This window comes from Alexandromys fortis, unplaced genomic scaffold, assembly GCF_014885135.2.
Source record: "Alexandromys fortis isolate MF-2015 unplaced genomic scaffold, M_Fortis_MF-2015_v1.1 scaffold_60, whole genome shotgun sequence".
Classification (NCBI taxonomy): Eukaryota; Metazoa; Chordata; class Mammalia; order Rodentia; family Cricetidae; genus Alexandromys; species Alexandromys fortis.
This window is the reverse complement of record NW_026067946.1, coordinates 8,140,689-8,166,110: the sequence shown is the minus strand read 5'-3', so window position 1 is coordinate 8,166,110 and position 25,422 is coordinate 8,140,689. Positions and strand designations below refer to the sequence as shown.

The following is a 25,422-nucleotide window of genomic DNA, read 5'->3' as shown; positions in this document are numbered from 1 at the left end:
GGAGCAGAGCAGAGTCTGACCTCACTTCCTCTTCCGCCCAGAATTCTATTCTGTTTACTCCTCCCATCTATGCTCTAAGCTAAGCCAAGCAGTTTCTTTATTGCTCAGCCAATGAAATCAACAGATTGATATATGACACTCCCACATCAAGCGAGGGGCCCCGCACACAGGGAGCGATGTGCTGTTTGTATGTTGTTCAGCTACTGTACCATATAACTTACTACCGTGTTCCTCTTCCCCCTGCCAAGTCCCATGGAAATGTGGCTTCGTGGAATGGGATGCACCAAGCTGGATATGGTAGCATACACTAGTAATCCCTGCACCTGAGAGCTCAAGGCTTATGAATTTTAGGCCAGCCGGGGCTACATAGTGAGATCCTATTTCTTCCCTTTTCACTAAATTAAAAAAAAAATAAAGGGGGGGGGGAGGGTAGGGGCAAGCTATACTTTTCCACAAAAGCTCTATGTAACGGTTTCTTTGGAAAGACTATACATCAAGCCCAGTCCTCAAGGCACGTTCTAAGCACCACCTCCTGTTTCTGCTTTCCCGGAGGGCAGGAGAGAACAGACAATGGTTGAGCTAGCCCTGGGAGATACGCTGCTTACTGGATGAGATTCAACATGTTTAGCAACCAGGATGGCCCTGGCGCTGAGCGATAAAAGCAAGACGCTAACAAGTCGCTGGCGTGGCATGTGTAGGCTAACCGTCATTCCCACTACGGAGCTAGGCCCTGTACAAGACTTCCTCAGAGTCGTGGAAAGTGGAGGGGGGGGCAGCCTTTGTCCTGAAATTCTTCATTTTTATCTTGTTGTATTCTCATGAGAGCGTAAGATTTTTAGAAAGAATCTTGGTTTCTGTGACAGTGCTTTCCACACTTGCTCACTCCCTGTTATGGAATATGGAGGTAACTAAGGCCAGTGCCTTACGCCCAGTTCTTTCGGATTTTCTTGGCTTCGTTGGGTGAGAAAGGTCAAGCTGTACAGCTTGCTGAGCATCCCTCGGGCTGGGCTGAGATCTTCCAGGCTCATCCCATTGACATATGGAGACAAGCAGGCTGGTGGTGAGTCAAGCGCCAGCCCTCCTCGCCTAATGAATCACTCACAGAGCGCTGGATGCAAGCAGCAGCTTATCATCCTCCTGAGCTGCTGGCTCCTGGCCCTGCTCCTCTTGCTGAATAATTACTAGGAGGTCCTTGACACTCACAGATGTAACACTGGCCTAGTCAGAAATCATAGCGTAGACCAGTGAATCTGCTTAGGCATGATTTAGAAGCATGGTTTGAGCCTGGCAGGAAGCAGCAGGCCTCTCATTTTCCATAGCTAATGAGAGACCCAAGGTGGTCCCTCACGCCCACACCAAAGAGCTTATGGTCAGTCTTTGCAACCGGCAATTCCTCCAAAAGGATAAAATCAGTTTCTTCCTCGAAGATCGCCCTATTATAAAGCATTCACGCTGCCGTAGAAACAAAAAGGAACAAGAGAGAGAAAATAAGACTTGCGTTATCAGCAGAAGGCTGTGCTTGATCATGGCTGAGCACCACAAAGTGAGCAAATCTATTGGGTCTTCTATGAGATATGCAAAATGCAAGCTGGGACTAGTGTTCAGCTTATCCCAGAATTACCTGCTCAGTAAGAGAGTGCGGTTATGTAAAGCATGAGGGTAAACAGAGAACACGCTGTGGGGATAAAGACGGCTAACTTGGTAGACTTGGGCAGCACAGGTATTTGCAAAACAATCTTCTCTGATGTCCACATCTGCCATGTCCAGGGATGGCTATCAAAACTCACAGGTGGGGTAGCTGTGATTTTGAAGGACCTTTACAGCTACATCTAAAATGGTCCATATTGGCTTGTGTTTCTTGCTTCCTCCTAGGGGCTACACACTCTCCATCTCCAATATGAAATCCATCATTTGTCTTGCTTTGGGCATGCAGAATGGTCATTTGTGGGAGGAGAGCCATATACTGAAAAATTAATGAGCGACTATTCACTGTTGATGCTATTATTTTGCAAAAGACTACAGCTAAAACCCAGCTTGTATCCACTAGCTCCAGCCTGCAGAATGTTTCTTCCAAGCCTAGTGGGGCTTCCCAACTTTGGTCTCAGAAGCCATAAATTTAGTGGAAAAGCAGATCCAAGGCCCGAGGCCATCTTTTTTCAACTAAATGAGGCCTCTGCAGCACCCAGGAGGAAGAAATCAGGGAGGGAATCCAGGCTAGAGTCTCAAAAGCAGGTGGTTGCATTTTGTGAGCAAGGAACATTCCCAAACTCTCACATAATAATAAAAAGAATCACATAATTCAAGAGGAACGTTCCAAAGAAACAAGAGCATGGTGAGACAAATCTGTTCCTGGAAAGCATGTGCCTCTGTGATGCTGTTGTTCAAGCTGAGCCTTTCTGGATAAGGCTCTGCAGAGAGCATTTCTTTAAGTGAACAGAACTCACAGAAGGACACACTTTGGAGTTCCCATGCCTCTAACGTTTGTCCCAAGGACTTTCATTTTCATGTGTCGTCCTTGGCATCTGCATTGACAATTCCCAGTTCTATGAAAAATGACTGACAGAGAAAGGCTGTAGAGCATCACTGCAGCCCTTCGGGTTGAAACAGGAGTATGGTCACGAAAGCTACGCAGATTCATTCTCGGGCACCAAGCAATAATGTGTTTACATAAAAAGGTCATTAAATGGCAGAGACGCCTTTTACCAGCAAACATGGGAACATCTTTGCCAAAGAGTGGAGACTATAACTCGCTAGCTTCAACAGGTTTAAAATCATAAGACTTTACAAGGTTTTTTTTTTTTAAATTATGTCCTTTTCTAATTAGAAGCTTTTGAGCTTCATGAGGTCCTATTTATTAATGATTGATCTTAATGTCTATGCTCTCAATGTCCTGTCAGAAATCACTTCCTTTGACAATGAGTTTAAGCCTATTCTTTGCTTTCATTTCAATCAGAGTCATGGTGTCCTTCTCTGATATCCTTGACCCATTTGAAACTGAATTTTGTGCAGGGTGATGGATAAGGGCCTGTTTTCATTCTTCTTCCTGCAGCTTCCAGTTTGACCAGCAATTACAGATTTTCAAAGTAAAAGTTAATGTAACATACCTCTGGGGAACACACTGTTAGTACTTTGCTTACTGGGATTTTCTCAGCACGTATATGAACTTAAACATATAAGCACTGTCTTAGTTGCTTTTTTATTTCTGAGACAAAGCGCCATAACCAGTAGACCAGAGGGAGGCTCACATCTTGATCCGTAAGCAGGAGGCAGAAAGAGAACACTGGGAATATTGCAAGTCTGTGGAAACATCAAAGCCCATCCCACAGTGACACCCACTCAACAAGGCGTACCTCCTAATCCTTCCTAAACAACTGGGGGACCAGGTATTTAAATATGTGAGACTGTGGGGACCATTCTCAAACCACCACAGGCATACATCTTCTTCCACAGTTAACAGGGAGTCGAAATGGACAAGGTGACAGTTTTCCGTCTCAAGTATTGCTCTACCTAATTGTTGTGTAATTGTTCTAATTTAGATCCGAATCTGGGCCCGGAAAGACGCTGTTGCAAATGGAAATGTGGACTTTGCTATGAACGCCACAGGTCCCATCTTCTCATTTCTGGAGGATTTGTTTAATATCAGTTATTCGCTTCCTAAAACAGGTGAAACATTTAAAACATCTTCAATGCCCAACATTTCTGTTCTGCAGGCCCTGAGTCGAGATCGCATGAACATCAATGAACCTCCAATAACATATTGGTGCCATTTAGCTTTTATTTTGGACTTAGCCTCATGACTGTTCACCATGGTGCTTGATAGCTCCCAACACAGAGATAGATCTGCCCGTGCTTTCTCTGTTGGGTGCTATGTATCTTGCACCACTTTTATTTCTGCCCCCTCGTGGGTGTCTGGTGCTTCCTTCTCTAGACGGGGCTTTTTAAAACTCTCTCATACTTACAGAAAGCACTGGGCAGTGCTGGGCTCTGGATTCTTTCAGCTAATGAGCTAGCAAGACTTTAGATAGTCTCTAGCGGTGACTCATCGGTTTAGTACTTGCTCTTATCTATAGGTTTCGCCATAAAAATTAGAATCATGTGTGAATGTAATATGATCCTTGAGGATTTGTGTAAATATCTGATCTCTCATAGATCTATATGATTTGCCTGTAACGTTTTGCAAACTGCTCAGCTCAGAGAGTTGCTCAATGTGGGTTTTTTCTTCTTCTGTTTAAATTGCGCATGTCGTGTAAATTTATTTTCTTCTTCCGTGTTTCCGAAATCTTGGGAACACTATGTAGGCAGATGGTAGAAGAGGGTGGGGAGAAAATATTTGGGCTGTGAGGCTCTGCAGAGTCTCTGCTGCTCAAGCATTTTAATTTAGGGGAGATGTAGGGCAGAGAGTGGGGGAGCAGCTTAAGCCTGCTCAGAAATCCCATTTTGCCTGTCAGGTAAGGAGCTGGCGGCAGCAGGCATCTGAGCTAGCAAACCAAGTTCCTAGCTCTTCCATGCTAGAGGAGGTTAAGGTAGCTAGTTCTTGCCAGTAAAACAAACACACAAATATGCACATTAAGAAAGATTCCAGAGTAACCCTTGTTCTCCCACGGCATCCTGACCATTCAATGAGACACTTTGTTTTCTTCCTCGCCCTGCAAGGCACTTACTGTCTTTACACTTCTACTCGTTGCTAGTGCACATCTGCCGGAACAGTCTTTACGTGGTGTCGCCCTCCAGCCTGTCCTCCTACGTGAAGCCAGAATCTTTGCAGAGAAAGAACCCATCATGTTTAAGTCCTCTTTAAAATCTCTCTGTAGCTTCTCACAGCCATGAGGATGGAGTATGAATCCCAACCATGTCTTTACAATGATGTACTTCCAGGCTATGATGGGTGCCCTGGCACAGTCTCTGCGCCTTCCTCGGTCTTCCAGGCTCTTCACACCATATGCACTGTGCTCACCTTGGAATGTCTTTCACTTCATTGGATAATTCGCCTTTCCTATTGGTTAGCTCAGACAGAATGGTCTTTGGTAGGAGGATTGATGGAGGGTAAGACATGCACTCAACAGAAGACTCCACAGCAATGAAAACCAAGTACCCTTTCTAAAGCTTCAAGCACAAAAGTGATTTTATATGATGAAATAAAATAGAATGTATAATCTTTTCAAAGCAGGAGAACAGTAAATACAAAACACGACAGAAAACATCATATGAAGCTGAAAATTTTATCATCTGGAATTTTGCAGAAAAAGCTGGTCAACCTCAGTCAGTTCTAAAGGGTTAAGTGTTAGACCCACGGTTGCTTCTGTTGTTATTTTGAAAAATTAAATGTTTGTATAAAATAATGTAGGATCATGTGGGAATGAATGGTGATAATTTGTTTTTTTTTTAAAAAACCCAATGATTTTGCTTAATTAAATTGTATTCATTTGAAAATTTAAAATATTTTTTAAAATGGTCATTAGAAGAGGCCTAGCAAGGGGGCTCAGTAAGGAAAGGCACTTGCTGCCAAGCTTGACAACCCAAGTTCAATCCCAGGGATCCACAGAGTGGAGGAGAAAACTGACTCCCATGGGTTGTCTTCTGATCTCCATATGTGTGCCATGGCATTGGCACCCACCAACCCCCCACATACACCCAACACACACACACACGTATGTACATATGCACACACATGTGCACGCAATTACACAGACACGAACACATGCATGTAAAAAGATGTCATTTCAGGAAATTTTAAAATTAGTCAACCAGTATCTAAAAGAAATGATTTCTTGTAGCTGTCAGGGCGAGATTCTGAGTGCTGATTGCATTCATCCTTTGAGTAGAGGGTTTCCTGGGAAAGCAAAAGGGATTAGCTAGCAGAGAAAATCTAAGATTAGCAAACAGAACTGAGTTGGGCAGGGCAGCACAGTCTTTTGTGAGGGAAGTGTCTGGGATTGGGAGGAGATGTGTTGGGGAGGAGTCTAGAGGGTTGGGCAATGTCACTAAGTCTGATGCCTATCCCGAGGCCTGCTGACCCATGGGACTAGGAAAGAGCAAAGATTTTGCCCATTTTGTCTTATTGTTGCATTTTGAGCTCTTTCTAGATTTGGGGTATGAATCTTTTATCAGAAGTATTTGATCTTTCTTTGCTTTTCATATGGTTGTGATACTTATACTCTGATTTCCATTTTCAGTGTTAGTTTTTTTTAAAAAGCAACCTTTTCTTCAGTCAGTTTACAAGTTTCCTCTAACCTTTATTTTTCAGTAACCTTGTGACTTTATTTGGATATAATTTATAGCTAAAACAATGTTTTTATTAGAAAAGATGATTTAATTTTTCCCTTCTTAAATCCATTTAGATATAATTGCCTTGCCTTATTTTGACAACGGGGCCATGGAAAACTGGGGGCTGTTGACGTTTGATGAATCGTCCTTGTTGCTGGAACCAGATGATGAACTGACAGAGGAAAGAGTCAGGGTCTTGGCTGTTATTGCCCATGAGGTTGGGCACCAGGTACATGGTGAAATATTCTTTTGTATTTTACAGGGAAGTCTTTTCTAGCTGCTTTCCTCAAGGCAGCAATACCAAGAAATACCAGCCACACACCACATTTTGGGGCAGAGGGGTGTTTCATGAAATGTACATCTGTGTGTTAAACAAGAAAGGTCTGTATGCTGTCCATCAAGCTGAGTCCGACCCACTGAAGTATTGTGAACCTGGTTAATTTTATTCTGGAAGAGCCTCAGCGAATGCAGCCTGGTTGTCGGTGAGGGGCATAGGAGGGATCAAGCGGCATCCGCAGAGGGTGTAACAAAGCTGCACACTCTTAGCTCTGTGTGCATCATATTGGGATCTTAAGAGGGCAGGCATTTGACTTGATGGAGAGGCTCACACCTACCTTCTAGGCTCTATTCCATTAACACAACTGTGTCAACTAAAAAATAGCCTTAACTATGGCAGCGGCATTTTCTTAGATGTGTGTGACCCCATGTTTTAGAAAAGACCACACAACACCCGGGTTACACAGTCCACATACTCACGTGAATTTTGATCAGTTGTCTCAGTGTTATTTCTTACTGTCACCCAAGTGACGTTTTTAAAAGCATACGCTGCTAACAACCGCCGTAAGAATTTGGTTAGATAGCAGGGTATGCGTCTGTTGATTTGGGGAGTTGCGTTTTTCTTCCCAAAGACGTCTATCCTTTCTCTTGCGCTCTTCTTCCTGAATAGAAAATAACGCAGCTGCAACACATTACAGAGTGAGTATAGATGTGCTCGAGCGACTCATATGTGGTGTGGACCAGATCACAATCTAAAACATAGTATCATCTGCTTGCAATGAAGTCCCAGTTAGATGGTGAGGCGCAAGCTTAGCAGGGGGTAAGTGAGAGCCGAGGACTTCAGCTTTATTGAACTAAACGCAACCAGTGAGTCAAGCCAACAGTTTCTATTTGGTGAGCCAGGCTTGTGCTTAAAGATCAGTTTTAAAGCAAAGCCTGTTTCCAGTGACCAGAAGTGGCACAGCCTTTTCTGTAAAAAGCATGGTTGATACCTCCTCGTGTGAAACAGCAAGCCATGTTTGCGATCCATGCTTTCAAGTTCTGTTATTGATGGCAAACGACATGTTCGGCTTTTTGTCATCTCGCCTCCTTAGTGGGTATCTGCAGCAAAGATAACTTCAATTTCAGAAATGCCTTCTTCTCTCTCATATCTTCCGAAGTGGTTTGGGAACCTGGTGACCATGAGCTGGTGGAACAATATCTGGCTCAACGAGGGCCTTGCATCTTATTTTGAACTTGGGATAATTAACTACTTCTATCCAAAACTTCCGAAGGTAAGAAATTTAAACATTTACCCCCAATGATAAAAATATTGTGTATTCATTGTTGAAAAATCTATAAAGCACAGACAAATCTAATAACTACTAAATTACTAAGACACTTATCAAAGGTGAGTCATGTTTTGTTTCTTACAAGTCTTTTACTTATTAATTTTGTTTAAGTGACATTTATAACGAAACTTCTTTTGGCTTAAAAGTTTTGATATTAAGCTGGGTGGCAGTGGCGCACGCCTTTAATCTTAGCACTTGGGAGGCAGAGGCAGGCAGATCTCTGTGAGTTCGAGGCCAACCTGGTTCCAGGACAGACAGGGTTTTACAAAATCCTGTCTGGTAAAACCAAAATTTTTTTTTGATATTTGCTTACTTATTATTGCGTGTGGCAGGCTGCACACGCCATGGCATACATGCGGAGGTCAGACGACAGCGAGTGGGAATCCATTCTCTCCTTTTGCCATGTGGGTGTGAGGGTTCAAACTCTGGTTGCTAGGCCTGGGGGCAAGCGTCCTTCCCCACGGAACCATCTTGTCAACCCTGTTTGGAGATTTCTATGCTAGTATGGTAGGGTGGCTTAGTGGGTAAAGCTACCTGTGCAAGTCTGACAACCTGGTTCTGATTCTCAGAACCTACGTAAAGGTGGAAGGAAGGACCCAGTTCTGTGTACCACCAACGTGTACATCAGAACAAATGAAAAAGGTTCTAATGTGCCTTCACCCCACATGTCATCATGGGCACTTCTATATATTATTAAATCCACTTGGAAATCAAGACTACATTTTCATATTTTTGAACACACCATATCTTGGAAGTGCTGAAATGGAGCAGCCACTTTAACATCCTGAACCAGAGCCATAATCCAGAGGACCTAGATTATGCTCCCTCCCCCAGGCTGTCATTCTGCAGTGCCCTTTTCCTTCCCTGCACTGAGCACAGGTTCTGTTGTCCCAGAAGGGAGTTCAGAGATCATTCTATAGAAGCTTCAGCGATTTTCCTGAGATCGTTTCCTGTCTGGGACAGAGTTGGCTTTGAAGCCTCGGGGTCTGGGATAGTCTGATGGCCAAGATGATGATGAGGAAGAGAGTGCTGGGTTTGCTGCTCACCAGCTCTTCAAGACCCAGGGTCTCATGGGCTCTCAGTCTCCAGTTCTGACTTCTCTGCCTTTCTTTTTCTGCCTAGTTCAGGGAAGCAGCAGGCTTGGTGATGGGGCTGACAGCATCTTTCCTGTGTGTAAGCATGGCTCTGACCCTAAACTCCAGGCCTCAGGCGTTAGACAACAGCTCCACCACTGAGCAGGACCCCTGCATCCTCACGCTGCCTTTCCTACCACCATAAGACGAGATGCACAGGAATTTCATGCAGTCGTGGAACGGGGTTCCTGACTGTTGCATACTATGTCACAACTGTTATTAATCTACACTCGTGTACAGGTAGAGAATTGTAGACATTGTTTGTTCAGAACAACAAATGATGATGATTAATAGCCTAAAGTGGTTAGCTGTCGTGAAGCAGGCTTTATTTACTGGGCGTTTTGCTAAGAACTATAAATTAATGTAGTCTTTAAAACAATTAGGTAAGGACAGTGTTGTTTTCCCTGCTCTGAGATGGAGAAACTGAAAACCAGAGATCAATTTGCTGACTTGCATGAGTAAAAGAACCGTTAGGAGCGTATTGATGGTCCGTTGTCTTGACAACGGTCCATCCATTTATCATAACCCTTCGCTTTTCGTAAACGTTTTATCTGTTATACTTGGAAAAGAAGAAATCCATCTGTGACTGACCAAACTAAGTTTGGCTTTGCTTCCTTTCAGTTTATCTTTCTGCTCGTTTTTAATATAACGATTGTTGTAATATAACAAAATGTTGATAAGTAGGACATTTTACCTCAATGGGAAATATTATATTAAAATCAACATTGTGATAGTGATTATCTTAGGGCATGAATGATGCCTCCTGACTATTCCTGAGCAGCAACTGGCTGCCTTGAATTCCTGCATCCATGACCTCTCAGCTACGATGAACTGCACTCCTGAACTGTAAACCGAAATAAACCTGGTCTTCCTTACTTTGCTTTTGGCAGTACGGGGTATTTTGTCATAGTAACACATCAAGTAACTAACGTAAACCTAGTTGATGGTGTTGTTAATCAAAACTTAGGAATACGAAGGAGTTGATTAGAACGTAAAGAAATGAAAGTGGAGAAGATTTGGAATGCTCACCTGATACATGTGCCATCCGGCATGAGACAGTCAGCTCGGAATTCCAACCCACTGGTAGCGATTTCAGGCTTTCCGTGGTGTTCAGGGACTAGCCCACTCACAGAGGCGCAGACTTATCTGTGCAGCATCTCTCCTATTCTCTGCTCATTGGTTTTTCATCCCAAATTCCTCTTGGCTGTAAATTAGTTTTCTTTTTTTCCCCTTTTTCCTTTTAAAAAGGAAATTGATTTTATTGAGCTCTACATTTTTCTCCGCTCCCCTCCCTGTCTCTTCCTTCCCCTTCAACCCTCTCCCATGATCCCCATGCTCCCAATTTACTCAGGAGATCTTGTCTTTTTTCTACTTCCCAGGTAGATTAGATCTATGTATATCTCTCTTAGGGTCCTCATTGTTGTCTAGGTTCTCTAGGATTGTGAATTGTATGCTGGTTTTCTTTACGTCTAAAAACCACTTATGAGTGAGTACATGTGATAATCGTCTTTCTGGGTCTGGGTTACCTCACTCAATATGGTTTTTTCTAGATCCATCCATTTGCCTGCAAATTTCAAGATGTTATTTTTTATGTTGTGTAGTATTTCATTGTATAAATGTACCATGTTTTCCTTATCCATTCTTCGGTCCAGGGGCATTTAGGTTGTTTCCAGGTTCTGAATATGACAAACAATTTTGCTATGAACATAGCATAGTATATACCCAAAAGTGGTATATATGTATCAAGTGCTGGGTCTTGAGGAAGGTTGTTTCCTAATTTTCTGAAAAATCATCATACTGATGTCTATAGGGGCTATACCAGCTTGCACTCCCAATCTGTCACGCTTCACATCACAGAGAAATTGTTCTTGCCATGTGCCCAAGGGAAAGCCAGTGTCTTGGACAGACCTGTGGCTTTCAGTACATTGTAATGATCTGCAGACACTGTATCTAGTCTGTGGATTCTCTATAGTTGTAACTTAGTATGCCAGCATCATTGTCAACTTATACATCTAGCGTGTTTCTTGCTTTGTGCATATACCTGGAAAAATACCAGTCACTTTGAAGGAGCCACTGATTCAATTGACAATACAATCTACCGGACTGGAACTATCTTGATGAAAATACATGACTCTTAGAATCACGCTCTTTCGTAATTCATAAAAATCAAAACAAGAGCTGAAGGACGGGAGGGAAGATGACCTATCGTTTTGCTGCTCAAAGAATTCTGAAGTTTGGGATATATTATAATTTTGATACTTTTTAATTATTCTTTCCCCATTTTAATGTGGGTTTTTGGGAGCTATCTTAGGGATCTTGGATTTTGTATTACTGTGACCCTCAGAAGTTAATGTGGTTCAATCTTTTCCTTTATAGAATGAGATCTTTTTTTTTAACTTCTTACATGATGTCCTCAGAGAAGATCATTTCCAGAGGTCTGGAGCTGTGTCCACTAAAGTGGAAAATTTCACAGAAACAAATGAAATAAAAGAACTCTTCAACATTTATACTTACAACAAGGTAAGAACACGTTCGTGCTTTCTTCTGTTCTCATGCCGAGAGTTGCATAAAATGGATTCCAAGGACGATAAAATGCTACATCCTCAAAACTTTAGGTTAAAGTAACTTTAATCTTATTACCTAGTAGATCTCAGAAAGTGCTTTAAAGTCAGCCTTTACTTAGCAAATATTGTTGGCGAGGTCATATTAGATATTGGGCATAACTTGCATAGCTTGAAGCTTTTTTTGTTTGTTTGTTTGTTTGGGTTTTTTGAACTGATAGAGATCTGTCTGCCTTTGCCTCCCAAGTGCTGGGATTAAAAGGGTACCCCACCACTGCCTGGCTATACCCCAATGCTTTATTTTTTTTATTTTTATTTTTTTTTACCCCAATGCTTTAAAAGCAAACTTTTATGGGTTTCTCTCTCTCTCTCTCTCTCTCTCTCTCTCTCTCTCTCTCTCTCTCTCTCTCTGCACATGCACGTTGGATGCTAGAGGACAGTCTTGGGTGTTGTACCTCTGAAGCCATCAACTTTGTTTTTGTGAGGCATGGTCTCTCATTGGCCTGGGGCTTGCTGATTTCGTTAAGCAGGGGAGTCATCTAGCACTAGAGATTCTTCTGTTTTTTCTCCCCAGTTCTAGGCTTACGAACACACATACTTAACTTTTGTCCATGGGTTCTAAGGAGGGACCGCTCGTCCTCCTGCTGGCTTGCATAATGAGCGCTTTACTGGCTGAGCCATCTCCCCAACTCCAAACTTCTGTTTTATAGAATTTTATTCTTATATGAAAATATTGTAATTTAAATTTTTTTGCATGCCCTGATTCTTTATATGTAGGACATTTGCTCACTCTTTCCTCACGACTTAGTGACAATCTACTATTTTATCAACACATTTGAGGACAATTTGAACAGGGAATTCAAGAACAGATTGCGATCAGAAGCATAGCATGGGACAGTATTCATAAAAATAAAATGTATCTCCGTGTAAATACTGAATTTTGGTCAGCTCATGAATGTCTTTTTATGTGCTAGGGAGCATGTATGGCCCGGATGCTTGACAGTTTCCTGAGCCAGGACTTGTTTATCAGTGCACTTCAGGTGAGTAGCTGAGAGCGTTACCAATAACAGCTAACACAAATTGCTTTGGCATCCTATTGTGTTAACCGCAATTCCTCTGTTTCCACAGTCATACTTGGAGACATTTTCTTACGCAAATGCTGCGCAAGACGATCTATGGAGACATTTTCAAATGGTAACGGTCCTCTGAGGCACTTGCTTGCTGAGGAGTTTTGTCTGATGCAGTACAAGATCAGGAGTGAACGAGCGACCCACAGGAACATGACTTTTCCCTGTTTTTAAATCCCCCTTAGTTCTGAGGTGTTCATTTAGTTTTCACTGTACTCCTACGCTCCAAATAGAGAATGGTCTATTGGGTCCCTAAATACGCGTTCAATGGATAAATGGATGAATGAATGAATGAATGAATGACCATCCATATTGTCAGATCTCTGTGTTTGTGGTTCCCTATCAGTATATTCAACCAATCTGAGATGAGAAATAGAAAAATTTCCGTTTGTCCTGAACGTATATGAACTTTCCTGGGGCCATTATCCCCCAGACAATACAATAAAGTAACTATTATGTTCACATATAGTTTGCATCGTGAAGGCATTACAAGTCACCTGTAGATGATTGCAGCCCATACTTACATAGAAGCTCTGCTCTGTTTTATATAAGGGCATCAGCATTCATAGATTCTGTTCCCATGAGGGTCCTGGAAGAAATCCTCTCCCAGACCCCAGAGGAAAGCGGCGTAGAAATCAACAGTTCTGAGTATCAACCACTGGTGATTGCCATACAAAGAAAAGATGGGGTGGTTATTTCCCTTCTTTTGGGGAAGATTGCTGCCCCACAAGGTTCTGCTCATAAACCACATCTGGCTTTGTGTTTTCTTTTTAAAATCAGGCCATAGATGAGCAGAATATAATCCAGTTGCCGACAACGGTGAAGAACATAATGGATAGCTGGACATACCAGGGTGGCTTCCCAGTGATCACGTTAAATGTGTCTACGGGCGTCATGAAACAGGAGCCGTTTTATCTCGAAAAGACTGAAAATCGAACTCTTGTAAGCCACAAGTAGGTTACTTTGTTCCTTTGTTGTCACCAGGCTTGAGGCTGAGCAACCGTGCTATGGAAGTGAGGAAGTGTAATGTTTTCTGGGCACCTGCCCTTCTGCTGGGGGACTCCCTGAAGTAAGGGCACTGCATACTAGGGTGAGGTGGAACCCTAAGTACTGAGCAAGGCCAGAAGCCGGAAATTAGGGATCACCGTGTGCTCTTATCTGGGACTTAGAGTCACGTGAGCGATCAGACCATTAGAATTCTATGTGTTCCTCATTGTCTGACGAACAGATGGAATGAGTTACTTGGGATTCTGGGTGAGAGGCAAGAAGGTGATGCTATCAGTCACACAACTTTTCAGAAAAAAAAAAAAAGAAAGAAAAAACTTTTCAGAATGCAAATCCTATTGCATTCTTTCCCCTAGACATAGAACCGAGAGAACATAGAACTGTATTCTTGGCGATAGTGTTGTGCATACGTGTTCACGTTGTGCGACACACATGCACGGGTATATATTGAAAGCCATATCTGCAACTTTAAAAGTGTAGCCTTTAGACCCGATTCAAATGCTGCCTTCCACAAATCAGGTTGAATTCAAGTCGCCTGAGCTCCAGTTGCATTGCCTGCAACATACATAGGACGGGGAGATGATGCCAAGATGCAGTGGGTAGTGGCAACGTACCACTTGTTCCCTTCTTCCTTCCTCCTGTTTCTTCCCCTGATTGTCGACTTGCAACCGTTTTTGGGTAATTTTAACCCTCATATCTCATTGTAATAGACTTCAGCATGAATGAATGATTTTGAAATATCAGAAAAATTTTCAAGAGGAAGCTGACAAGATGGCCCAGTGGGTTTGCCCCCAAGCTTGATGACATGGTTTGATTCCTGAAATCCATGTTAAATAAAGGTGGAAAGGCAGAACTAATTCAAAAAGTTATCCTCTGACTTCTGCACATGTGAACAACCCCCCCCATTACACACACACACACACACACACACACACACACACACACACACATGCACAATAACAACAACAACAAATCAAGTAGTCCTGCTCTTTCTTCAAAACCCCAGGGGAGTAAAACAGAAGGCCAATGGCCTCTGCACTGTCATACTGTGAATCTTTGAGAAGTGGGCGGAGTCTTGGGCATGCAGATAAAGGCAGACTTAGCTAAAGGGCTAAGATGCCAGATGTGAGAGTTAGAAGAAGATTGGAAACCGCTGCCTGAACTGTGTGTCTTTCCAAAAGACTAACGCTGTCCTTGTGGTCAGCCGATTCATCCAGTTCACACCCACCAGCGTGGGAGGAAAAAGCAGACGTTCAGTAAATGCAAATGTTGTCGCTGATGCCTGTGAACATGTTTCAGAGGGAGAGAAAGTTCCAGGCTGGGAAGGATTTTGAAATGTTGGCAAGCTTTTGCTTTTTTAAAATACCCATCACCTCTCTGGACATGGATTGATTTGGGTCTGTCAGAAGCATGTGAATAACCCAGAGTGAGGCCACGTGGCTATAATTTAGTAAAATCAACTTTTCAATGTTTCAGACAGGAGAGTCTCAGCAATTGTCTATGTTATAAGAGGTGAGCCTATAAGAGACAGCAAGAGGGAGGGATAACAAAGAGTCAGAGCAACATTGGCTGGGAGAAACAGCAGCAAGCAACCCTAAAGAGAAAGGCCCCAAGTCCTTGCTGGGGTTGACCGTGGACCTGGAGGTCTGCTCCTTTGGCATCTCTTCAATGTGGGCTGAGTGTATATTCTTGTATGTGAAAATAGCTAATTCTTTTCTTTTCTTCCTAAAAGTAACACATGGATTGTCCCAATTTTTTGGATGAAAACTGGAACCACACAACCTTTAGTCTGGCTAGACAGAAGCAGCAGTAAGTAAACATGTGTGTGTGTGTTACATATGCACATATACACACCTTCATATATACACATATATAAAAACAGAGATAGACACTTGTTAAAATGTCAAGTTTTTGGAAACCTTATTGTTGAACACGGAGCTTTAAAAAATGCTTCAAATTGAAGTAAATTATACATGAAAATTTAGTTATATGGCAGACCGATATATACTTAAGAACTATCTTTACGGCTGGGCGGTGGTGGCGCATGCCTTTAATCCCAGCACTTGAGAGGCAGAGGCAGGCAGATCTCTGTGAGTTCGAGGCCAGCCTGGTCTAGAAAAGCTAGTTCCAGGACAGGAACCAAAAGCTACAGAGAAACCCCGTCTCAAAAATCAAAAAAAAAAAAACTTTTATTTTATTGGCTTCTGGTTTAGAAGTGTGAATGTATTAAATAAAAAAATGTACTAAAATCTTTAAAAAAATTTTTTTTGGTAGTGGTATTCCCTGAGATGCAACTTTCAGATTCTGACAGTGACTGGCTGACTTTAAACTTCAACGTGACTGGATATTACAGAGTTAATTATGACGAGTTAGGTTGGAAGAAATTAAATCAACAGCTTGAAAAGGACCCTAAGGTATGGGTTGGTTTTGGTGTTTTAATTAAGCAGTTTGTGAGCTGTCAGTGTTGAATGGTCAGAGAGAGGTGTACAGATTTAGGCTGCCAATGGGCCCCTGCCTTTCCATGAATATGGGGTACAGGGTCACATCTGTGAAATCTTGAGAGTGCAGTTGCCATCTGATACAATCTCTCTGTGCTGCATACAAAGTGCTAGATACCATTTATTTATGATCTGCCAAACTTTCCTGAAAATAAGAAAGACATTGTAATTGTATTCAATACATACATTCTCTTTTGGAGAAGTTTTTAAACATCAGTTTTAGGCTTTGTTTTTTTTTTTTTAACACGATCTGTGTTAGGGGAGTATTTTCATAAAATTTCTGCCAAGCGTAAGTATTCTGATTGATATCAGAAGGATCTCATCAAAACCACATACATACTAAGTAAATTATGGGCCATTCTTCGTGGCCACAATTTCTCTACCTAGGAGACAATCTCTTAGGAAGGGTGTTTCAGGCACTGATGGTCTTGAAGTTGCTGTTTTGAAGATGTCTTCCTCTTTGTTTGACCATGTTTGGGTTTTTTTTTTTTTTCCCTGCAGGCCATTCCTGCCATTACCAGGCTGCAGCTGGTGAGCGATGCATTCGCCTTGTCTAAGTAAGTGTCTTTTCTACTCTCACTGTTAAAGGGGGTGTGTCTTGAAAACTTTATAAAAATGATAGACTTGGGACTATGGAATTGGTTCTTTAGTATGCAGAGAGGCCTTAACTAGTTGAGGATAAGGTCAAAAGCAGGACGTGATTGCTCAAACCCGCAATTCAGCTCATAACGCAGGAGGATTGCTGCGAGACAGTGAAACACACACACACACACACACACACACACACACACACATACAACCAACAAATAAACATAAGATTAGGGCCGAATTCTATGTTCTCAGTGGGATGTTATAACGTAAATTGTTGTATATAGATAGACTAAGCACTGAGATCTTGAAGTTATGCAAGGTGATAGCTGACAGCTATACTAATAGTGATATCTGGGTTATATTCTGATACACTACAGAATTATAAATTTTATATGTATGTACGAGGGTTGTTTAGTGTAAGTCATGCCCCTGTTTAACCAGAAATATTATTATATGTCCAGGATTTAAATATTTACTCAATAAAATGAAAGATATATATCCTTTATCTATATAAAGACCATGTCTATTCTTTAATTTACGTATTTTAGTATATATATTCTTTATTATATAATAAATTTCCTAGTGTGTCCTCCCTCATGCCTGCCACATGTGTTGAGTATTGGTCATTTCTCTGCTGACTGTTCCCTCTGCACCTGTTGCTCAATGCCTGGCTGACAACCGCTCTGGAGTGACTAAGGCTTGGGTACGCCTGGGCTCACCCTCCAGGCCTCATCCTTCTGGCTTCTTGACATGTTGACACAAACGCTTGCTTTTCTGACTTCACTTCTTCCTATCACTGTGAGCATCCTTAAGCACGGTTATGTTTGTGTCATTGTCCTTCTTTTCATGGGATGACTCATTTGGTCTTATGATTTAGGCGGTTGTCTTATTAGGTGCAAGGCTCAGTCAGATGCTAAGATTTTTAGAACATAAGATACTTAATTATGTTCTAAATGGACATCTCACCCTCTTTTCTTCCTTGTCTTACGTTTAGTCATTTCAACCCATTATCTTAACCACTGAATATTATATTATTTTGGACTCTCTCTCCCTCTCCCTTCTTTCCTCCCTCCCTCCCTCTCTTTCCTCTCTCTCTCTCTCTCTCTCTCTCTCTCTCTCTCTCTCTCTCTCTCTCCTGTATGTGTGTGTGACAAGTAGCACCTTACTACTTTTACTACTTATGTACTAAGCCATTTCTATCATCTTTCATCTAGTCTCTTTCCTTAGCTTTCAACCCTTAGTTACCTTGAGTTCCTAATGGAACTTAAATCCCTTTCAGCATTGCAACCGTAGACGTTTTAGGTGTCTACCACATTATTTAGGTGTCTACCACATTATTTTGGTTGCTCAAAAACCCTAGGCTTCCCAAGAAATCTTAACTCTTTATCCTGCTTTTCAATGTTCTCCTAAGATTTGAACCACCTGATCCCTTATCTTTGTTTCTCATTAGACACAGAATGACCTGATTAGCTACTTTCACCTTTCACTGCACACAAGACATCCGGCCTCTTGGCTTTGCCAGCCCACCACTCTGCTCCTCACTATTTCTCCTTCTCTACCTCTTTCAATTCACATGGCCTTGGGCGTTCTCCTCAAGTGTTGCTGTCCTGAGGCCTTCTCTGAATTTCCATGTGTATGCTTTGAGAACTTTCTGAGACCCCTCCTTGGCTTCCTAGGTAGCAGCTGAACTCCCATGATGCTCTCAGCTGCAGGCAACTACTGTGTCACATGCTGGCTTCTCTGCCCACCAGCAGCTGGCCGAAGCATTAGACCAAGAATGCTCATTGATACTCTTGAATGGGATGTATATATTTGTAAGAACACACAACAAATACTCAATATTCCATAACTCAGCAATTGGCCTGGGTTTTCTACAGCTTGTCGTGTGGATGTCTGAATGATCCAGGTGGCTGCAAAAGCCTGGCAGCATTTGTTAAGTTCTGTGTTACAGATATGTTGGGACGTCTGTCACCTTTCTACTTTGTTTGGCCATACATCTTGTTGAAGTTAGACATTGAAAAATGGAGCAGAAATGGAAAGAGAGAAGATCTTTTAGCAGGTCAAGGCTTTTTGAGTGTGTGTTTTTTTAAACCAAACAGAAACAATTATATTGAAATTGAGACAGCACTTGATTTAACCAAGTACCTTGCTGAAGAAGATGAGATCCTAGTGTGGTTTGAAGTCTTGGTAAACTTGATAAACAGGGATGTTATTTCTGATGTGAACAACTATGCTATATACCCATTATTGAAGGTAATTTCATGCTTTGTTATGTGGCTTTTAAACCAACCCTCTTTGCCTCTCTCTGTGTTCTGGCCAGCATCTGTGTGACAGGCCTTTCCAAAAGCAATGCTCTATTCATTCCAGATGTTAGGTGATTTATTTCTTTTTAGCCACAAGTGATTATTCTTAGAAAAAAATCTATTAGCCATAAACAGGTCCTTAGAGATGAGTGAAGGAGAAGCTTGGCAGGGTTTTACATTCTTAGTGAAGTGAGGATGAATATAAAAAACAAACAAACAAAAAGACAGAAAGAAGAAAAGAAAAAGAATCCCAGAAGTGGAATTTATATATCTTCCTCTTATAGAAAAACAGTATATGTCAGGAACAATTTCCCAAAGAGATTTGTAGGCAAATCAATAGTTTTGTTTTTTATCAACCCTGTGTTCATGACCCCAATACTTATGTCTTAAGGGAATCAGCAAATTCATCCTAGGAAATATGTTCCAGAAAAATAAGAGTTCCAAAGCCACTCTCACTATTAGGGAGAGAAAGAAATTAACACTTATGAATAAAACGATGATATGCTACCATCAGTGAAGGAATAGAAAAGTGAAAATTCCCATAAGTAGCTCTTCAGTAGGATTTGAAAGGAAGATGAGAATAGATGTTTAGAAGCAATCGCTGGACAGCCAAGGTCCATGAGCCAACCAGAGAGTGATGATTACGAGTGAGTTTCTGGGTCATTCTGAGGGAGATGTTGTAAACACCCCAGGTTCCATCCAGATGCTCCCTTTCCTAATATCCAAAGTGGTGTGGGGAGCTTAACCGAATGTAAGGAGGATGACTTACAGGAGGGTCTCTGGCTTCTCATGACTGGTTTTGGCCAAATCAGTACAAGTGACAGTTGGGCTGCCTCAGAGAGTTTCAGTGGATGGATAGCATCTAGTTGGTTCTCAGTCATGTTAATGAGTGCCTGACTTCTGTATTTGCCAGATTTAGGCTGCTAGCAAACGAGAGCAATTGCTAACATTTACTAGGCTTTCACTCTGTGCTATTTCTTGTGATTTTATATGTGAAGTAACTGAACCTGAAGAAGTTTAAAAATAAATCAGTATATTCAGTGACAAAGATCATTTCTGAAAAAAAGTCTGTCGTTTCTCTATTAATATCTTTCAGATAAATAATAATATGCTGGGAACTCAGTGTTTTGTGCCAAAAATAATTGTAACTTTTCTTTGTGGTTTATAGAAGTATTTACTAAAGAGAATTAACTCAATATGGAATACTTGTTCAACTTTAATTCGAAAAAATGTGGCAGCATTACAAGATGATTATTTAGCTCTGTGAGTATTTTTAATTTGTCAAAATTGAATAAAATAACTCATCTTAATGGATAAGCTTCCAGATTTGTGAAACAGAATCTTTTTTAATAACTAAAATCTTAGTACCTATTACTGAGTTTGTATGCTACTTGAGAATTGTAACTCCAGACCTGTGTGTTTTCAGAGGAAGCAATAGCTTGAGTTAATTGACCTGCAAGGCACATGCATGCACACATGGAAGTTTAAACTCTGTGTTTGCAAAAGTTAAATCACTGACGGAAATCTTAAGTGTGTCCTGGTATGGGTGAAGGGTTATGCTAAGGCCATCTACCAAGGGAAAAGTGGACTCTGTCTGGATACTTCTTGGCTCCCTACTCTTTGTATTTTCCATTGTAAAAAATCAGACAAGACACACAGGACTTCGTGTAGAAGACAGAGTTTCCTGCAGAGTAAAGTGGGGTAACCTTAAGGGATGAAAGATGACATCAAAAGAGTTGTGCCTACCTACACGTCAGTGTATGTTGAAAACTAAACCTTTTCTGAGGGGCCATTTCCTTATAGGTAGCCAGTCTGGATTAACACTCAAGAGAAGAAACTTGCTCTTTACCAGAGAGCCTCCTGCTAGGCAGGAATTTTTCTGGCAGTTCATAAGGTCACATCTCTACACAGGGTTAGAGACACAACTCTTATCCTGGTCTTTTGACCAAAACTTATAGAGCGAAGCAGATAAAAAAGAATTAAAGAAGAATCTATAAAAACACATGTTTTACGAGGACGAAACAACCTTTGCAATGGATGGGCCTCAATAAAGTCCCACTACTTGCACCTTCCTCCTCTTTATATGGTGTCTTAAGTTTTCAGAGAGACAATTGTGATACTTCCCCCTCCTTTATCCATCACTGCAAGACTTGGGTGTTACTAGAGACACAGGGGATGAGGGCTTAGGGCTGATTATGAGATGGGGTCCATCCTTCAGGTGCTGTCAGCCTGCTAGTGTCTAGCTAGTTACCCAATACTTCTCTGTATTCTTGTGAGCAAGAAGTGCACCCTGATGCAAATATGAACTAGGTTGACAGTCAGTACTTATCAGTCACTTGTATATGATCATGCTTAATTACTGGAAATGACTGTCCTATGGGGACTCCATACATTTTCATGATGGTTTAGGAGGGAGGTGAAAGGCAACATGAGGCTGTGGTACTTCTGTTCTGTTTGTGTATGGATGTCAGACTTCTAGACTTAGAGGTGGATGGATGGTAGTCAACAACTATAGCTACAGCTTCTAGAAACATTGAACTTAAACCAACCACACCAAACAAGTAGTAAAGATACACAAAAATATAATCTTTCTTACTTAGTAGTATCCTGCTGAGGGAGTAGAAGTTAATGCCAGAGTCTATTAGAAGCCTGTAGAATTGGGTAGGTAGGTACACAGACAGTGTGTGTATGAGAGGATTGTGTGAATGAACTGGAAGGCACAAAGATACTCAACCATGCATCACGTGTGTTAACCAGACACAGACTAGGCTCTCCTAAAGCAGACTAAAGTAGCTTACATTTCATAGCATCCCGGGCTAGTGTTTCTGCTCCAGCAACTTCTGGGAGAGGCTGATTTTCACAGAATCCCATCTTGTTGCAGCTAGCCCAGTTTTGGGATGGGTGGAGAGAGAAAGCAAACACATAAACAGATTTCTAAGAGTATCTGTCAGGGGACCTCCATCTGTGCACATTCCAAATTTGCTTATCATAATGTCAGAGGAGGCTATGTTGACACCGGAGGGTGGGACAAAGAACACTCACTGACTTTTGCTGAGACCCCATACTTGGTGACTGTAGCAAGACACACACCAAAGCATGGCTTTCTTGTGTTTGTTCTTGTTCTGAACTCATTTGATTCTTAGCAAGGGAAAGCAAATTGTACAGGGGGATAAAGGAACTTTTCCTGAATGGAGATAACATTTTAGCATATTAGATCCGAAAGAAAACTTTTCAGCGTCTTATATCAGATAGGCTACAGATATTTTTAATCCATAAATGGATTATTGTAAAAGAGGGGAAAGAAAATTGACAGCAGGTGTGGAGCATGTGCACAGCCATGCATCTTTAAGGGAGATGAGTGAGGGTAGTAATTTATTTCTAATTTTAAAAGACACTATTTGTTAGGAGCTTTTCTGGTGCCCAAAAATTCTCTGAAAATGTTTTTTTTATGAATCTTTAATAAGTTCACCATTATAAAAGCTATTTTTTTAAAAAGAGAAAAACTTAATGTTGCTAGAGGATATTTTAAAGTTCTCATTGTCGTGTGAAACACACACTCTTAGAAGCAGAGAAAATGAGGGTGATACTTCAAAATTAACAGCTCTGCTTTGTCTTTTCCTTCAAGACTATCAGTGGAAAAAGTGTTTGAAACTGCCTGTTGGTTGGGTCTTGAAGACTGTCTCCAGCTGTCCAAAGAGCTCTTCAGAAAATGGATGGCCGACCCAGAGATTGCGTAAGGGCTACAGTGTCGCCCTCCTTGCTCCGCTCCTGTGTCAGCGCCCGTAGTTGTCTCTACCCTGGTGGTGGTACTAATAGTTGGGAGTGGTCGTTTTTTGCTTGCACTTGGTTGAGCTTCTCAATTCCTTTTCAGACACCCTTTCCTGGAAAAAAATAATTACTGTTGGTTTGTTTGTTTTTTTTGAGACAGGGTTTCTCTGCGTAGCCCTGGCTGTCCTGGAACTCGCTCTGTAGACCAGGCTGGCTCCAATTCACAGATATCTGCTGCCTGCCTCCCAAGTGAAAAGAGATGATCTAAATTAGGTCTGAGGGTAACTACAGATTAGGACTCATTCAGTAGTGACTTGAGACTGAGGCCTTTGGCTGCTGATGGATTATTCTTCCACTAAGCACTTACAGTTTGGCAGGGCTGGTTTTACATCTTAATAGGTTCCTCTTTAGGGTTGTTTGGTAATGTTTTATCTGTGGACACGTCGGAGCCTCCCATCTGAGTCTGCAGTCTCATTAAGAACAGAGACTCTGGTGTTTGGGACTTTATTGCCTTTCATTTGCCACCTCAGATGGACTCTAAGGCAATGTGATACAGAAAGCCAAGACCAATCTACTTTATTAATGTGTGCTGAGCTATTATAATTTACTTCTTTGAAGACTCAACAACTCTGCTAAACAAATGACCTTTTCTTATCATAATGCTAACAATAGCTCCCCCCACTTGCCCCTTTAGCTCTTTAATCTTCATGGCACAGATATCAAGTAACTTTACTAAATGTCTGCAACTGAATATGTGGCTACTTGAATAAGTGTGGTCCTGAGCTACCACAGGGAATGCCTTCTCCCGTTATGCCTTCCAGAATACCTCATCCAATTCAAAGAGTGGCTCTATGCAACGGCATTGCTTTGGGTACTGTCAAGGAGTGGGACTTTCTGTTTAGTTTTTACATCAATATAACTAAGGAAAAAGAAGAGAGAGGGAGCCGTCTCATTCCTGCAATGAGCTGCAGTAAAGAGCCCTGGATACTTAACAGGTGAGATGACCAATTTACCATACACATTCTTGCTGGAGAAACATAATTCATATTTCAAAAAAGAGGAAAAGGGAAACAAACATATTTGTCAGATTTGTACATTATTAACTTAGAACCATGAGCTTTTAAAATATTTATTTATTTATTTACTTATTTATTTATTTTTTGGTTTTTCGAGATATGGTTTTATTGTATAACTCTGGGTTGTCCTGGAACTTGCTCTGTAGATCAGGCTGGCCTTGAACTCACAGAGATTGCCCTGCCTCTGCCTCCTGCAGAGATTAAAGGCGTGTGCCACCACCATCCAGCAGAACCTTGCGCTTTTCAAAGCCTTTTTAAAGCTTGTATATATTTTACAACTGGACTCTCGTAGATTCATGGAGTATGTCGTCACCGTGAACCCAAATCCTTTTAATGAAACAAATGTAATAGAAGCTGTGGCAGCATCTGAAGTTGGCCAGTACGTTGCCAAGGACTTTCTACTCAACAACTGGCCAGCTGTGAGTGAAAGGTAAGAAGGAACCTGAGACTCAGTTTCATTTCAGTCATTAATTGTTTTTTTTCCTATTTTGATTAGAGAATACAGTTTGGATAAGAATTTTTTATTGTTTGAAAATTTCAAGCATGTGTAAGATGTGTTTTGATCAGACCCATTCCCTTTCCTCCAACATTTTTCCATGTCGTGTGTTCTTTTTNTTTTTTTTTTTTTTTTTTTTTTTTTGCTGTCAGCCAGTAAGGGGCAGAACCAGCTCTACTGAGCCTGCCCACACTGACACAGCCATCAGCACAGCCATCAGGGCAATCCTACCTCTTCTTTTGTAATTTATTTATGCTTTTATTTGGAGTTTCTTTTTTATTGATCTTATTGAGCTCTACATTTTTCTCTGCTCCCCTTTCTCCATCTCCTCTCCTCTTCAACCCTCTCCCATGGTCCCCATGCTCCCAATTTACTCAGGAGATCTTGTCTTTTTCTATGTCTCATGTAGATTAGATCCACATAGGTCTCTCTTAGGGTCCAGGTTCTCTGGGATTGTGACTTGTAAGCTGGTTTTCTTTGCTTTATGTCTAAAAACCATATATGAATGCATCCATATGATAATTACCTTTCTAGATCTGGGTTACCTCACTCAATATGATGTTTTCTAGCTCCATCCATTTGCCTGCAAATTTCAAGGTGTCATTTTTTTCTGCTGTGTAGTATTCTGTTGTGTAAATGTACCACATTTTCCTTATCCATTCTTCAGTTGAGGGGCATTTAGGTTGTTTCCAGGTTATGGCTATGACAAACAATGCTGCTGTGAACATAGTTGAGCATATTTCCTTCTGATACAATTGAGCATCCTTTGGGTATATACCTAAAAATGGTATTTCTGGGTTTGAGGAAGATTGTTTCCTAATCTTCTAAGAAATCATCATAGTAATATCCAAAGGGGCTGTACCAGCTTGCATTCCCACCAGCAATGCAGAAGTGTTACCTTTCCCCCCCCCACATCCTCTCCAGCATAAGTTGCCATCAGTGTTTTAAATCTTGGCCATTCTTTTTTTTTTTTTTTTTTTTTTTTGGTTTTTT

The 25,422-nt window shown here is 41.4% G+C and overlaps 1 protein-coding gene across 1 annotated transcript in view; it reads left to right on the top strand.

The window, feature by feature from the left end:
- The window catches only part of Lvrn (laeverin), a 55,042-nt gene that overhangs the window by 17,690 nt on the left and 11,930 nt on the right, over positions 1-25,422 (top strand). The window contains exons 4-18 of the mRNA XM_050149283.1: positions 3,537-3,663; positions 6,339-6,493; positions 7,701-7,814; positions 11,381-11,524; positions 12,540-12,605; positions 12,694-12,759; positions 13,473-13,645; positions 15,430-15,506; positions 15,972-16,111; positions 16,697-16,752; positions 18,886-19,039; positions 20,258-20,352; positions 22,715-22,822; positions 23,679-23,852; positions 24,226-24,363. Of these exons, the coding sequence (XP_050005240.1) occupies positions 3,537-3,663; positions 6,339-6,493; positions 7,701-7,814; positions 11,381-11,524; positions 12,540-12,605; positions 12,694-12,759; positions 13,473-13,645; positions 15,430-15,506; positions 15,972-16,111; positions 16,697-16,752; positions 18,886-19,039; positions 20,258-20,352; positions 22,715-22,822; positions 23,679-23,852; positions 24,226-24,363 (1,787 nt within the window). The remainder of the gene's footprint in view (positions 1-3,536; positions 3,664-6,338; positions 6,494-7,700; positions 7,815-11,380; positions 11,525-12,539; positions 12,606-12,693; positions 12,760-13,472; positions 13,646-15,429; positions 15,507-15,971; positions 16,112-16,696; positions 16,753-18,885; positions 19,040-20,257; positions 20,353-22,714; positions 22,823-23,678; positions 23,853-24,225; positions 24,364-25,422) is intronic.